At 27.1% G+C, this 15,951-nt stretch overlaps 1 protein-coding gene across 5 annotated transcripts in view; it reads left to right on the top strand.

Moving 5' to 3' along the window:
* Positions 1-15,951, top strand: part of LOC122269136 (cell adhesion molecule Dscam1) — a 379,155-nt gene that overhangs the window by 310,273 nt on the left and 52,931 nt on the right. For all 5 annotated transcript variants that reach the window (XM_071184626.1, XM_071184624.1, XM_071184625.1 and 2 more), the window contains exons 14-16: positions 4,414-4,545; positions 4,645-4,812; positions 11,263-11,333. In XM_071184626.1, coding sequence (XP_071040727.1) covers positions 4,414-4,545; positions 4,645-4,812; positions 11,263-11,333 — 371 coding nt within the window. The remainder of the gene's footprint in view (positions 1-4,413; positions 4,546-4,644; positions 4,813-11,262; positions 11,334-15,951) is intronic.

Genomic DNA, 15,951 nt, shown 5'->3' with positions numbered 1-15,951 from the left:
TCCTACACTAAAAGACAGTTATATTCTTATTATTAAATTCTGGAATATGTTTAAAATAATGCCATTTTTTTCCTACATAATGAAAGAATTGTCTCTGCTAATTATTTGGTTTATAAAATTGTCAAGTTACCAAAAATATCGTCCTTAAAACCTGGTAAAATTGCATTGGTTTGAACAGTAAAACCATTTATTTAAACCATTCATTTGGTAATTCTTCCTTTCGCATGGTAGCCGGGGAAACGGAAGAACACAGTTTACCGAAAATTCTGATTTTGAAACTTTCTGCTCGTATTACCACACTTTTAGTAAAAAATATAAAACTTAAAAGCAAATTTAACCGAATAAATGATTTTTATGCTATGCTCTAAGGTATCATGATAAAATCATCAAATTTTACTATATTTACCAAATTTTATCACAAACTATAAGACTATATTTTATTGTTAATTTTACCTAAATAATTGCCAAAGCTCTTTTTGGTGTTCCTATGGAGCCAGAAGCGTAGTAAATTTTCCGGCAGTTTTGACCAAATTTTTTCTCAGTGTAAATAAATGCTGTTAACTATGCAATGAAACTAAAGATACGGTTTAAAATCTCGCGCTAATTATGTTTATTTGAATGTTTAATAAAGTACGAATGCAAAATAAAAATAGTTATTTGCATACATGATTTTTTGTTTCTTTCTACAGCATAAAACAAAAACGATAAAGTTTTAAGACATATAAATTGGTTGTTTCCCATAACAAAGTTATAGTTAGACTGAAATATTTCATTTAAACGTAATTAAATAGTGATTAACTAAATAATGATTTATTTTTCCTTCAGTAAAATTTTAATTGCTGTTTCAAATATAAGTGCGTCATCTATTCTAAACAAAATAAAAAAATAAAAGTAAATAAATGATATAAATTATATTTCAAATGATATTTTTAAATCGCCCTTAATATCAGCTAAATAAAATGTAGATTTTTCAAGAATAAGCTTTCCCATTAATTCCCAAGTCATATCCCCTTAGGAGTTCAAAATTATTGAAATATTTCTAAGCTGAGCCCATAACTCACAATGTATCAAGAAAGGAAAATTATAATCTAAAATTATTCATAGAAAGGCACCGAATTCATCTTTGAAACATTTCCCAAATGATTAAATCCGAAACTTTTAAAGTCTTGTTTGAAAGTTCTCGTTCATTTATATCTAATAGCAATGTGTTTGAAAATAAAGCATTTTATTTTTAAAAAATTTATGTTGCTATTACTATTTGTGCTACATTAAAGTAATTTCTCTAACATTCTATGAATTTCTAAATATTACTAAATTCTAAATAATAATCGTTAACTTTATTGACAATATTTTTAAAATAATATTATTTAAATTATTGTTGACATTAAATATTTAGTTACTTATAGCCTTAGATCTTCTTTATTTCATATGTTTTGTTTTGTGACGTACATTTGCTATCAATAACTACAGAAGTTATTGTTTTCGCTAACATTCTTATCGTTGCTTATTTTTAATACAATAAAAAAATTCACCACCATGTGAAATGTTCATAGAACGTTAAATATGACGGAATATGACTCTAAAATTTTAATGAATACTCACCCCGCAAGTAAGATCAACGCACAGTCTGCATTAAATGCCACTAGTGTGTTGGGACTGAAAACCATTAAAGTGGCAAAAATGACATAAAAATAGCCTTTTTAATAAGCTATTGCTTTCTTATAAAAAAGTACTTTCTGATGGTAATTTGCGAAAGCTTCCCAAACTGAGCACTGTTTGAAATTTCTCGGAAAAACTGAGTAAATAACATCTTACTTAATTGTTATTTTACTTACTTACTTACTTTACTTACTTAATTGTTATATTATAAAATGTTAACTGCGAGAAAAACGGTTTATTAACTGCTTTTACCTCATACGGTCAGACAACCAGAATTCTATCGCACCAACTAAAAATGTCGCTAGTGTATAGTGTAGTAATTTGGAAACATTAAAAATGACATTAAAATTGCCCTTCTTTTCGTCTAAATCAGTATGAAGAATTACCTGAATCACAGAATGTGGAAATATGCAGAAATAAACCACAAAATGACTTTGATTCTTTTCATTTCAATCTTCTTTCTTTATTTTATTGGGGAGATTTCCGTATCGTGATCTGTGGCAGAATAATCGCCAAGTCTTGAAAACTTCCGGCAGTGGCCAGCGAGAAACTAAAAAAAAACATCACGGAAAGGGATCAACTTGAAAGGTATAACTCGTAGCCACCACCGGACAAACATCTACATGCTTTTTTAAACAAAATTTGAAAGTTTAAAACCTATTTGGCACCTTGTTGAGTGTAGTTGGCGAGATAGATCACGATACGGAAATATCCTCATTTTATTTATCAGACGAACATAAAAATCATATTGGCTGAGAGTCGCAACCTTTTAAAATCCCGGAAACAATCTTTTAGAACAAGATTATCAAATAACATTATACTGATATATCCATTAAAATTTCATCAGAAGGTAACTGTTCTGAAACATTCTAGAAGCATTCAAAGCATAAAAGAGGAAGATATCAAGATGAGAGAACTAGCTTATAGCTTACTTAGAGAGATAAACTTAACTGATAAAAATGTTAACAAGTAACAAAAGTTACCAAAGTAAATGTGCTTAATTGAGTAATTGGTAAAATAAAAGAGGCAAAGGGAGAGAATGTGTGATGAACGACATCACACAGTAGTTCCTGGATGGTAATCTTCAAAAGAGTATCAAAACGTGTGCAAATGTTTAAATAGAACATTTTTTAAGAAATATATTAAAGTTTATTTAGCTCGAATTCAGAATTTTACTTAGATAATTAATTTTGATATTTAAATGCAAAATGGCAAATCATGAACGAATAAGAGCTAAGATTTTACTAATAACACTGAAAGTATTAAGATCAAAATAACTCTCAACTAGTGAATGATAAAGCACTGAGAATTACTTAACTATTTATTAAAATAATTTAATTATTATTAAAATAAAGGAACACAACAGCCCATCTTAGGTCTAAATTACTGTTTATAACGTATACCTGTTCTTATTTTTATTAACAAAAACTTTTGAATATTTATGATTCCACTACCTTTTGCACAATAAGTATAAAATTTAATATTATTGATGTATTACTGATGTATGATGTATTCTAATTTTTATTTTTCAATTACTAAAGTTTAAATTTTTCTTTAAATTATTCTTTTTTTTTTCTTTTTTTTGGAAAACGGAAAAAAAAATTCTATTTTACAATAACTTTTCGGTAACTGATAAAAGATTTTTTAAATTTATATTAAAGAGTCGTAAACAGCATAAATTGAGCCAATGCGCTTTAAATAATTGAAATAAGACATGCTAAAAGTTTCGAGTTACAGTACACAATTTCCAAAATTAATAATGCATCTAATAATGCAATCCTAAATTTCAGCTTCCGCAAACTAATCGTCGATCGTTTCCGCGTTGCCTCAACTTTCACCGAGAAAAAAAATGTGTTTAAAATTACCAGAATAGGGTGATATTTAGCATGTTTTGGCTCTATGAGAACACAAAAAACTCGGTAATTTTTACCGAAGCACTTTGGTTATGATTTCGATAAAATTAACAATAAAATATGGTTTAATAATATATAATGAAATTTGGTAAACGTACTAAAATGTAGTAATTTTGTTATAATGCCATGCATAAAAACCTGTATTCGCGGATAACATAAAAATCTTTATTCAGTTAAATTTATTTTTCAGTTTTGTATTTTTTACTAAATATGTGTTTATAAGACATGAAGTTTTGAATACCCGAATATACGATAGAAAAATTAACAAATGAATGGCTTAAATAAAGTATATTTTCAGTTTTACTAATTATGGTTTGTTTTTACTTGAAATGAAAATGCCACACAACGCGGTAACTTTACCACAAATTTCTTTCCATGTTATTACTACATTATGATATAATTTGCATATACTGTAAAAAATCCAGATTAAAGTGCGGTATGAAGTACCAACCCATCGGGTGCAGCATTCGCAAAATCCATTTTTACCACAAAATATTGTACCGTAATTTTCACAGTAATATTTATCTAATTCGAGTGATTTTACGGTAGTTATTATTGTAAAAATTATGGTATTTGAAATTCCTTGCTCCGTAAAATGTCCCGGGAGAAATGGATTTTACAATTAAAAGTACCAGCATCCTGAGTAATGATTCTTTTTACCATAATTTAATAAGGAGTTATTTTACCGTGATTTGATTTTTTCAGCAGTGTAGAAGACAGACCACTTTCTTGCATAAATTATAGATAAAATAAACCATAAGCAGAAACTAACCATCACTCGCTCTATTCAAACTTAATAAACTCGAAAAACTATACCACACATAACTAACTTTATTTACAGAAGCTCCAGACAGTCCAGGAAACATCCTGGCTACGGAAATCGGGAGCCGTACAATCACGATTCGATGGGCAGCTCCATACTCTGGTAACAGCCCTATAGTGTCCTACAAAGTGCAGCACAAGCTCTCCTCTGGTAAATATTCAAGTAACTTTCCTTTCGATACTGAAAGTTTTATTCCGCATGCACGATCTTCCCATTAACATTCAACATCACGTGTACCATTTACTGCAGAGACTTGGGGAGACAATGATAGGACATCCACCATTTCTGGCCGGGAAACTTCCGCCATTTTGAGAGGTTTAAGGCCTGTTACCAGTTACCACGTGAGGGTAATGGCTGAGAATGGTATTGGATGGAGTGAACCCAGCCAAGCAGTGCACATCACCACAGCAGAGGAAGGTGAGAAGAATATTTCTATTTTGAATAGTGCTCAAGAGATATTTTTTGCCAACTACGTGCAGCTTTCTTTAACCAAAAGTTCTTTCACTGAAACATTATTATTTAGGTATCGTTGTGTGTATTTTTAGAAAGGGAACTGGCGGGTGCTTATGTATTTAAAGAAAATGGCGAATGAAAAGAAGTTGATTTTAAAATATTCTCTTTTTTATTAGTTAATTAATTTCTCTCTTTAAAAATAAAATAAATAAGTGTTAAGGGAATGAATACTTAAAATTTAAATTTATAGAGATTAAACACTGTTTCACGAAATCATTATTATTTCAATATCGTTGTTATGTATTTTTATGGAAAGAACTCGTTCCATAAAAATACAAAAAAGCATTCAATCCATACAATCCATAAAGCAGAACCTCACAATACAAAAACATACAATTCATAAAAACACATACAACTATCGTTGTATGAATTTTTTATGGAAAGAACTCGTTCCATAAAAATACATAAAAACATTCAATCCATACAATCCATAAAGCAAAAAAGCACAATACAAAAACATACAATCCATGAATATACAATGACAGTTGTATGTATTTTTATGGAAAGAACTCGTTCCATAAAAATACATAAAAATAAGACAAAATACATATAATAAGACAAAACCTCATAATACAAAAACATACAATCCATTAAAATGCATACAAGTATCGTTGTATGTACTTTTATAGAAAGAGAAAGAATTAAGCAAATGGAAATACATTTTTTTTAAAATTGTCTATTTTAAGAGTTTATTAATTTAGCTCTCTAAAAATTAAGTGATGAAATATTAAGGGAATTAAAAGCTCTAACTTCAAAATTATTGACGTTAAGCACTTTTTCATAAATTTTAGTATTCAGATTTTAGTGTTTTTAAGCAGAAGATTGTGGATGTTTCGATATTTAAGAGGAGCGAATGGGAAAAAAATTGTTTCTTAAACACTCTGTTATATTAGTTTATTAATTTAGCTCTTTTAAAATAAAATAATGACATGTTATGTACAGTTATTTTCGTAAAAATGTTGCACACCCCCTTTCAACATTGACCACTTCAACTATAAAATACGAAATAAGTTTTTTGTTGGTTTTGAAATATCAATCACCAATTATCATATACCGAGTAATTTTCTAGATTGCCTATTGAATAGAATCCAAAAGTTTGGAAGCAATTAAAACAATCTTTCCAAAAATTGCCACAGTTTTTTTTTCTCTTTGATTTTTCTCGAAAGTACAGATTTGTACCGTACAGTATGTACACGTACCGTTTTTTAATGATACAGATACGTACCCTTTTGAGCATTGACCGCTTCAATTTGGAAGAATAACAATAGGCATAAAAAGTGACACAATATAGCAACTACTTCAAAATCTTTATCTATATTTACTCTCATAAAATCATTTTTTTTAATTTAATTAGTCAAATCCGATTTTTAAACCGAAATAATCCAAAAACTACCCTCTAGAATTAGGCAGCATGTCACCGGTGAGTTTTTAAATCTTTACACAACTCGAAAAGCGTGTTTGCGAAAATTGACACAACTCGAAATGCGTGTTTACGAAAATGGACACAGCTCGAAATGCTTGTTTATGAAAACGGACACAGCTTGAAATACGTGTTTATGAAAATGGAAACAGATCGAAATACGTGCACATAACAATGGATAAACCTCAAAATATGGGATTACGAAAATGAGCATAGCTCAAAATGCGTGTTTTGGAAGATGTACGCAGCGAAAATACGCAATTTCAAATATCATTGAAAATTTAACCACTCGATGAGGAATAATGTGCTTACTTTTAATTACTTATTTAAAAACTAAGCATAATCGTTACGGGTTATGTCCTGAACCTCGGGGTCGGGGTGGATAGGTAATTTATAGATGTAGCTTGTCAAATGATGTCTTAGTATTTAGAACTTTAAACAATAAAGTAAGTTTCAAAACTCTAAATTCCTACAAAGTAAATTTAGAACCACAATTATAAATTCGTACCATCCGTGGTAGCCTTTTAAAGACAAATTTAACTTTTAAAATATTTTCAAATAAATAATAGTATAATAAAATGTACCAAAAGCAAATGGATATTATATTTTGAATTTACTTGTATTCATTAGTTATTATTTTTTCATTTTATATATATTTTTTTTAATTTAATTTATATTCGTCGTTGAAAAGCTGGTCCAATTTTTGGGTTTACGACTACTAAAGTTCAACTCCGCAGTCTTGTAATTTTGAACGAATCCAGAAGACAAAGAAACTCCTGGATCAGTTCATGGAGGACTTTGCGACTCGACAGATTTAACGTGCCATTAACCATTTACTACACGGGGAGTCTTTGGAAAGCTGGGATCGAATCCACGAACTATTAAATAGTTATTCTTTAAAAAATTAACAACAGTCATAGAAGAATTTAAGATTATATTTATAAGAGAAAATTAAATGTGTCAACTTTCTTATATTGGTATGCCCATTTTTGTAAACTTTATTTCAAGCTGTATATATCTGTAAAAACTTGCTGATGATGACTTTTAGAACACAACAAATAGATATTTATTTAATAAAAATGGACAATTAGTAAATCTATTTTCTTTCGCTAATAAACTAATTACTTTAATACGTTATTTTATTTTCTAATAATACGTAACAAACTGTAAAAACCTATGTGTAATTAATAGTAAAAACATCCTTAATTGATTGATTCATGTATAAAATTTATTTTAAGCATCGTTGATAGAATAACTAAGAAATAAAATTATTGTCAATCAACTAATTTAAGTTTTTTTTGTTATAATTATTTATTTTTGTAAAGAATTAAGCTAAAAATAATTGGAAATGTCATATTAATGATAACTAAATAAATAAACTTTTAATTTGGATGATTTGAATAAATAGAATTTATTCTTATAAAAAATATCACTAACAAACTGGGTATTTAAATTAAATTAAGACATTTTCCATTATACTCATATTTATTTAAACTATTTTAACTGCATTAACCTCAAAAAGGAATGTCATGTTGCTTTATGGAATTATTTTTTAAACTATTCAAGTATTTTTTTTCGTCAATTTCTTAGGCTATAATTATTAAAATAAACAGAAATTTCCCGAAAGAAAAATATTAAATATATCACCACCCTGAATAACTTTCATTTTAATGACTGAATTTTCATAAACTGAAAGATAATCTTACTGAGTTTAAAGGGTGAGATCAAATCTGCTATTTAAATTTTTAAGAGTGCAAAATGCGAAATCAGGAACGAATAGGACTTTCTTCTAATTAATATACCTCTTTATTTCGGACTTGGAATTTGGTTCTTAAAATATGCTAAGGGGAATCACAATTTGCAAAAATGCGTTTAACGAGCAGAACTCTTAGTCCCTTGTTATCAAAATCTATTTTTGTGAGTCTTAGCTATATTTTGGAAAGTTTAAAACGAATACAAATATTTTTGAGCATAGTTATAACATCCTTTTCTCTAAAAAATATTTCTGCTTGAAGTAATTTTCATAATTATTTATAATCCTTCATTATTTATTTTAATAATGGTGAAAAAAGTTTTGGGGATTATAAGGTAACTACACAAATTTGTACATAATTTTTGACTATGGAAATTTAAATGAAAAATTTTAAAATTTGATTGTAATCGGTTAAATAGTTTTTGAAAAATGAAAATTTAAAAATGCAACTGTCTTTGACATGACTTTGTGTAAAATAAACTGAAATTAACAATATGGGTCCTAAACTTTGGACTTAATTGTTGAAACCATCTTACCTAGATTGCAGGTGTCACAAATATTTTGATGGCAAAATAACCGAATCTATCGAAAAGAATTAAGCTTATTCAGAGGAAGAAAAAGTAAATTTTAGTTGCTGTTTTTTAATTTAAAATATCGTCTGCCCTTCTTAATTGGCATATTTGGGCTCACACCTTTAAATTTAAGTCATATACTTAGTCAGTGAAAAAACGATAGTTCAAAAAACAGTTATTCAAGTTAAATCTTTTTATGCATTATACTTATATAAGATGCAAAAATAGCAAGTTCAATTTTATTTTTAATACACATTTGAACTTTAATTATACCTGACGCTCACACTGAAATATTGTAAACATAAATAAAATAAAAATACTAATTTCATTTTATTTCAAAACAAATACTATTTTCATTGAAATAACGTTTTTTTCTATTTATTTATATGCAATAGTTTTCGAATCTTTCATCAATTAAAAGATTTGAAATTTTATATCACTGAAATTTTACATAAAAAGCTTCATTTGCTTTAAAGTTTATTTCGCTAAAACTTCTAGAAAATTATTAATTTTAATGGATTTATAAAACGTTAGCAAATGCTAATGACAACAAATCATTTAAACTAAAATCGTTACAATTGTTTTATAATATCAATTGTTAGAGAAATAAAACTAAAACGAAAGAGAGAGATTTTAAATGAAAGTTTCGTGTGACATCAAATATCTTATTAAGTCATTTAAGAATAGTTTCTAATTATAAAAAAGACTCTTTAAACGTCTTGATATCTCTCAGTAGTTTTCTTGTCAAGATTTTATTTTTAATTCTTCGTTTTAAATGACATTATTACTTGGAATGAAATTGATTTTTAAATTCTATGACTTATTTTATTTAGTTTCTTACAGCAGAGCTTTTTATCTTCACAGGCATTGCTTTGTTTTAACTTACATTCATTGAAAATAAAATCTGAATTATCTGAATTTCTTTATTAACGAATTTAATATTTCAATAAGAAATTACTAAAAATATCCCATCTATAATCATTTACTTGTGTTTTCCACACTTAATTTTAAAATTAAAGTAATCGTTACGTCAATCTATCTTATTAGAATTTGAATAAAATTTACGTTAAACACCGAAATTATTAGTTTTCACATATCAAATTAAAAAGATAATATTTAAACATAAAGAAATTATATTTATACACAACAATTTTATAAATAACTAAAATAGTTAATATTTCTAATAATTATCAATCTATTAAATAAGGCATTTTATAAAATCATAAGAGACTTCTAAATTTTTAAAAAAAAGCTAATTAAATATTTTTGTTAGACATGTGACATTTAAAATTTTGTACGTAAGAAGTAAAATTTCAAGATTATTATAAATTTTTTTAAAATTTTAATAAAAATGATATAGCCTAACAAGTTTGTAACAAAGGGCAAAAGCAACAATTACGTAATAGTATATTAGAACAATTTTATTCAAAAATATTATGCACATTTTTTTTTATATAATTACCTTATTTTTTTTCTGCAATACCTGAGAAATAGATGTTTAATGAAGTGCATCCTGGGACAAGATAATCCATTTATTCTGCAAAATAAGTAACAGTCTTGTTTAATATGCAGACTAAGAGCTCTGTGGTTTTCAACGTGTAGTGATATTCTATAACAATTCACGTGTCATTAAATTTGGAGAATTATTTCTATTTAAATTGCCACAAATTCAAGAAAAGTGCTTATTATATTTAGCTCAACTTTTTCTGCAATACCTGAAAAATAGATATTTAAAACAAGTTGTATCCGGAGACAAGATAATCCATGTTTTCTACAAAATAACTAATATCTTTGTTAAATTTGCAAACAAAGTAACAGTCTTGTTTAATATGCAGACTAAGAGCTCTGTGGTTTTCAACGAGCAATGCTATTCTAAAATAGTAAGTCATGTGTCATTGTATTAGGGGAATTAACTAATAAAATTGCCTCAAATTCATGAGAAGTGCTTATCATAATAAGCTTGAGTTTTTCTGCAATACCTGAGAAGTAAATGAAACAATTTACCCAAAGACCAAGTGAGGTGAATGTCTACAATTTTTATGTAAGGGAATGATCATCTCTGGCAAGTGTCTTAAGCAAAAATTTACTTGAGGTTTGCTTCTGGAATTTACACTCTGTTTCATTTTAACAACAATATCTTAATATTTTCAAACTTTTTTTCATTATATTCATATGCTTCCTTGTTAAGTTATTCTAAAACACTTAATTTTGGAAAATAATGAATTCGTAACATTTTTTGTTTCTTTGTTAGTAAATCTATCATACTTCAATAAAAAAAAATGAATTCATTGTAATTTTTAGTTTCTTTGTTAAGCAATTATCTTATACTTCCTTTTAGCAAATGACGAATTCGTAGCATTTTGTCCTTTGTTAAATAACTCCATTATACATAAAGAAAAAAATATTAATTCATTGCATTTATTTATTGTTTATTTAAGCTATCCTGTTATTTCATCCTAAGTAAAATGAATTAGTTGCATTGTTTTTTGCTTCTTAAGTAACTATATAATAATTCAATAACAAAATGAATTATTTTATTTATTTGGTTCCCTGTTAATTTCTCCTATTATATTTCAATAGGAAAATAATAAATATTGTAATTTTTTAAGCCCCTGAAGGTGTACCGACTGCTGTTCATGCTGTTGCTTCATCATCAAATACTATTCATGTTTCTTGGCAAGTAAGTAACTATCTTCAAGCTGTATCATTGCATCATCCATGACAGTAATTTTGATTGAAAGTAATCTTAAAATTTACTTTAACATTGCCGGAAATTATTTTATGACTTACAACGTACAGTATCATTGTATCATCCATGACAGTAATTTTGATTGAAAGTAATCTTAAAATTTACTTTAACATTGCCGGAAATTATTTTATGACTTACAACGTACAGTATCATTGTATTATCCATGACAGTAATTTTGTTTGAAAGTAATCTTAAAATTTACTTTAACATTGCCGGAAATTATTTCATGAGTTACAACGTACAGTATCATTGTATCATCCATAACAGTAATTTTGATTGAAAGTAATCTTAAATTTTCCTTTAACTATGCCGGAAATTATTTTATGACTTACAACGTACAGTATCATTGTATCATCCATGACAGCAATTTTGATTGAAAGTAATCTTAAATTTTCCTTTAACTATTCCGGAAATTATTTTATGACTTCCAATGTACAGTATCATTGTATCATCCATGACAGTAATTTTGATTGAACGTAATCTTAAAATTTCTTTTAACATTGCCGGAAATTATTAAATGACTTACAACGTACAGAGTTAGTACAAGGGAGGTTTTTTTCAGTAACAAATGTTCGGTGTGTCACCCTTTTCTTATACGATAATCAAAAATATCGAAATTTTTTTCACACTTTCGAACTTTCAACGTATTCTAATGCATCGCAAATGCATTAATTAAAGTATTTCGAGGATTGCAACATCGGTGGCTCATAAATGGTGTCCCGGGAGTGTGATTTCCTTGGAGCTATATTAATGGCTTATTTTTGGCATTTATAGTTAGTAATAGTGATGCAGCTAGTTGGGCTGTCAGGTTACGGATCAAAAGGTACAAGGTTCGATTCCCGGAGTTGCCTGTGGTAGCATGAGCTTAATTAAATTTACCGCAAACTAAAGCTATTACGCCATCTATGAGAATAAAACTTAATAAATAATTATAAAAGCACCTTAAAATATATATATTTTTTTAAACACGTTTAACTTTGCAGATGTATAAAGCATGTCACAAAATTACTTCATAAGTACTATCTGTAATTATTAGAATTATATATTTTTTTTAAAAAAAAAAGGAGCCTTTAAATATTGTTTAATTTCATAACATGACCAGCTTAATACCCCAACCATACGCAATGTTATTTTTATCAAGTTGCATCAAAGACACTTTTTATAAAATAGTGGTTCCGAGAATGTTGAAAGAACGAAAAAAACACATTTGTGCTGCATGAATAACCATTGAAAGCGTAAAACTATAAAATGTGGGGAACGAAATTAACTAAAGATTAAGACGTCCGTTACGTAAAAAAAGAGGGAAATATTGTTTGATTAAAACTGATAAAAACTGAATAGATTTTTTTTTCTGTTTTTTATCATTTTTGCTAATCTTTAATCATTTTAAAAATATGGGTATTTAAGACCCCTCTATTCAACTGTACTAACTTTATATTTTGAATAAGTATGTTATTTTCCAGTTAATCATTAATTACGTTATTTCTTTCATTCATTTCTTTTTTTCATAACTATTATTTTTTCTACTTTTTATGGATTTTAACGCAAAAAATATGATTTAAATAATGCAGAGTTTCAAATTTTTAAACTCTTTTATTTCAATTTATTATAAATTTTAGTATTATTATTTTATAATAACGCATTATAAATTATCAACAAAAAGGTAATAATTCAACTTTTATCCTTTTTATGTCTCCAATTTGCAGATTATCGTTTTCCAATGAAAAACAAAATTCAAGTCAGATGGATAAAAAAAATCACATTTTTGTATATAATAATTCGAAGATAAATTTAAAAATAAATAATAATTCAAAACAAATGAAGTGAATCATTAATTATAAAAAAATGAAGTAAAATGTTGAAATATGTCAGCAGATTAAGGAAATTTTTAAATAATAAAAAATGTATCAAATTTTACGAAATATTTTTATCTGACATTTATTATTTTACACATTTTTATATATTTTTTTATAATTTAACATTTATTATAATTTTTTAAGCAGATTTGTGCTCAATAGTGAAATTTAAATGAAATTGTCAACTGATTTTTAGTTATTAAACAAATTTCGACAAAAAATATTGCAACAAAAGCTTGATAGACAAATTTTTTTGATAAATTATTTAATAAAGCTCCAAATGCGGTAACATACACTACCGGTCAAAAGTTTNTCATGCAATTTGAATGATTTTTCGTAGTTCTATGAACATTTGAATTTAGACCTTTTTTTTGTAGATTTCAAAATTTTCGCAAACTTTTGACCGGTAGTGTAGATACAAATCTTAGCATCAGTAAGTTACAGTCCCTGACTAAATATTTGACGCACTATAAGATTCTATGTAAAAATCTTAATTATCAGGGGATACTATGTAGCTTTATTGTTCTTACGTGACTGAAACCTGTTTGCACTTATTTACGTTCGTGTATCAATTGGTTAAATTAAACGATACACAATATAAATTCGACGATTGGATAAATTAGACGATATATTGTATAAATATAGAATACTTATTATATCGAGTATTACATTAATATATTATAATAATTAGACCTAATTATTAGACGCACTGAAATTTTTTAATCATTACATGTTTTACACGAGTTTATATGCAATATTTTTATGTTTAAACATAGATGTACAGGAGATATTTTATGCACTTCCTATTTGTATTTATTTTTAACGTATTGCATTGCAATTTTAATCAATTGATATGCAAACGTAAACAAGTGCATACCGGTTTCAGCCACGTAAAAACAATAATGCTGTATAGGATTACATAATAATTAAAATTTCACATAGAATCTTAAAGTGAGTCTCATAATTTACCCAGGAACTGCATGTAAATACTTGCAATTACATGTAAATACTTGCATGTAAATACTTGCACTTAGATTAATCCTAACCTTGAAATATCCACAGTAACGTACAGATCTTATGTTAAAGTTCCCTTATCATCCAGTAAACAATAGAAAGGTTTCATGTTTTTTGTCTCCATTTAACGCAAGTGCCCCAAAATTTCTCCATGAAAGCGATTTTGCCACTTATGCTTGTTCCTCCTATATCCTCTTGTCTTATGAGTCAGCTGTTCAATACTGAAGGTAAATAGAAATGAGAAACTAAATACTTTTAAAATCGCGTTACAATTCGAAATTTTTACACTCTGAGTTCAAAAACCCGAACTTTTTGTGTTTTTAATTTACTTATCAAACAGCAGTTGCACCACAATAAAGCACTCTAAGTACAGTAGAAATAATAAAAATAATTTTTCGATTATTCATCATTATTATTTTGCCTTTCTAAATACTTTTCTAAAAGCAGTATTTCGTGTCAATTCGATATATATTGTACGTGTCAAAGATATGTTCCTTTTTGAATGATTAAAAAAATGAAATAAAATCAAAATCAAAAATAGCAACAGAAAAATAAAGCAAAAAATACTTTTAAAATCATTCGAAATTGATTTAAAATCATTCGACATTGTTTAAATCTCGTACTTTTATTATCTCTAATTTACCCATCAAACAGCAGTCGTAAAAGAAAAGAAAAAACGTAGGCAATGTACAGAACGAATCGAATGCAAAAAATTCTTTTTTGGATTTTTCAATTTTTTTTTTTTAACTTTCTTAATATTTTTCTTAGAAGTAGTATTTTACATCGTTTTGAATTATATTTTATTTGCCAAAAATATATTTTTATGGAATGATAAAAATTTAAAAAAGGAAATAAAAATTAAGAAATTACAAAAAAAAACTTAAAGCAAAAAATTCTTAGAACTGTGTAGAAATCCGACATTTTCAAATTTAGAGTTCAAGAACCCGCACTATATTAAGTATGTTTACTTATCCAACTATAGTAACACCAAGAAAAGCACAGAACAAATACAAAAAGAATTATTTTCTTCGTCATGATTCTGCCTCACTTAATACTTTTTTTAAAAATTATAGTTTGCATCCATTTGATTTATATCGTATTCATTTTTATTCGTTTTTTTATATATATTTCAGCTTTTCTTTCATAAAACGTCAAAAGTATGGTATTTTTGCATAATAACCAATCCACATTTTTAGCGAAAAAGGAACTTTCTAAGTGCATGCTTAAATTATCCATTTACTTCTCTCTTTTATCTCTTTGAAAAACGAGAAACTTTGTGCATTAATTTTTTTCCCATTTATTATAATTTGAAAATCAATTAATTAAAATTCCTTTAAAATGGACATTTTTGAGCAATATAAAACAGAATTTATGGTTAAAAGTTGAAATACAACTGGGCGAAAATAACTGCAATTACATTTACTTCACGTTATCTCTCTATTACGAATGTAAAGCGTTTTAAGTATATAAATTATTTATGATAGAGAAATGAATATTTTACAGGCTGTCTCGATGAGAAATGTGCGAACGTGAGGAGAAATAACGAACGCTTAATTTATTACTCGGTTGGTAATTACCACTGTAAAGTGTTGATAAGTAACTTTTTTTTTCTAGCTGAGTTAGTTCAATATTTGAGGTACAAATTCATAACCTATCTCATTTCAAAACTAATGGTCGCT

Source organism: Parasteatoda tepidariorum, chromosome 8, assembly GCF_043381705.1.
Source record: "Parasteatoda tepidariorum isolate YZ-2023 chromosome 8, CAS_Ptep_4.0, whole genome shotgun sequence".
Classification (NCBI taxonomy): Eukaryota; Metazoa; Arthropoda; class Arachnida; order Araneae; family Theridiidae; genus Parasteatoda; species Parasteatoda tepidariorum.
This window is presented reverse-complemented; position numbering and strand designations above follow the sequence as displayed.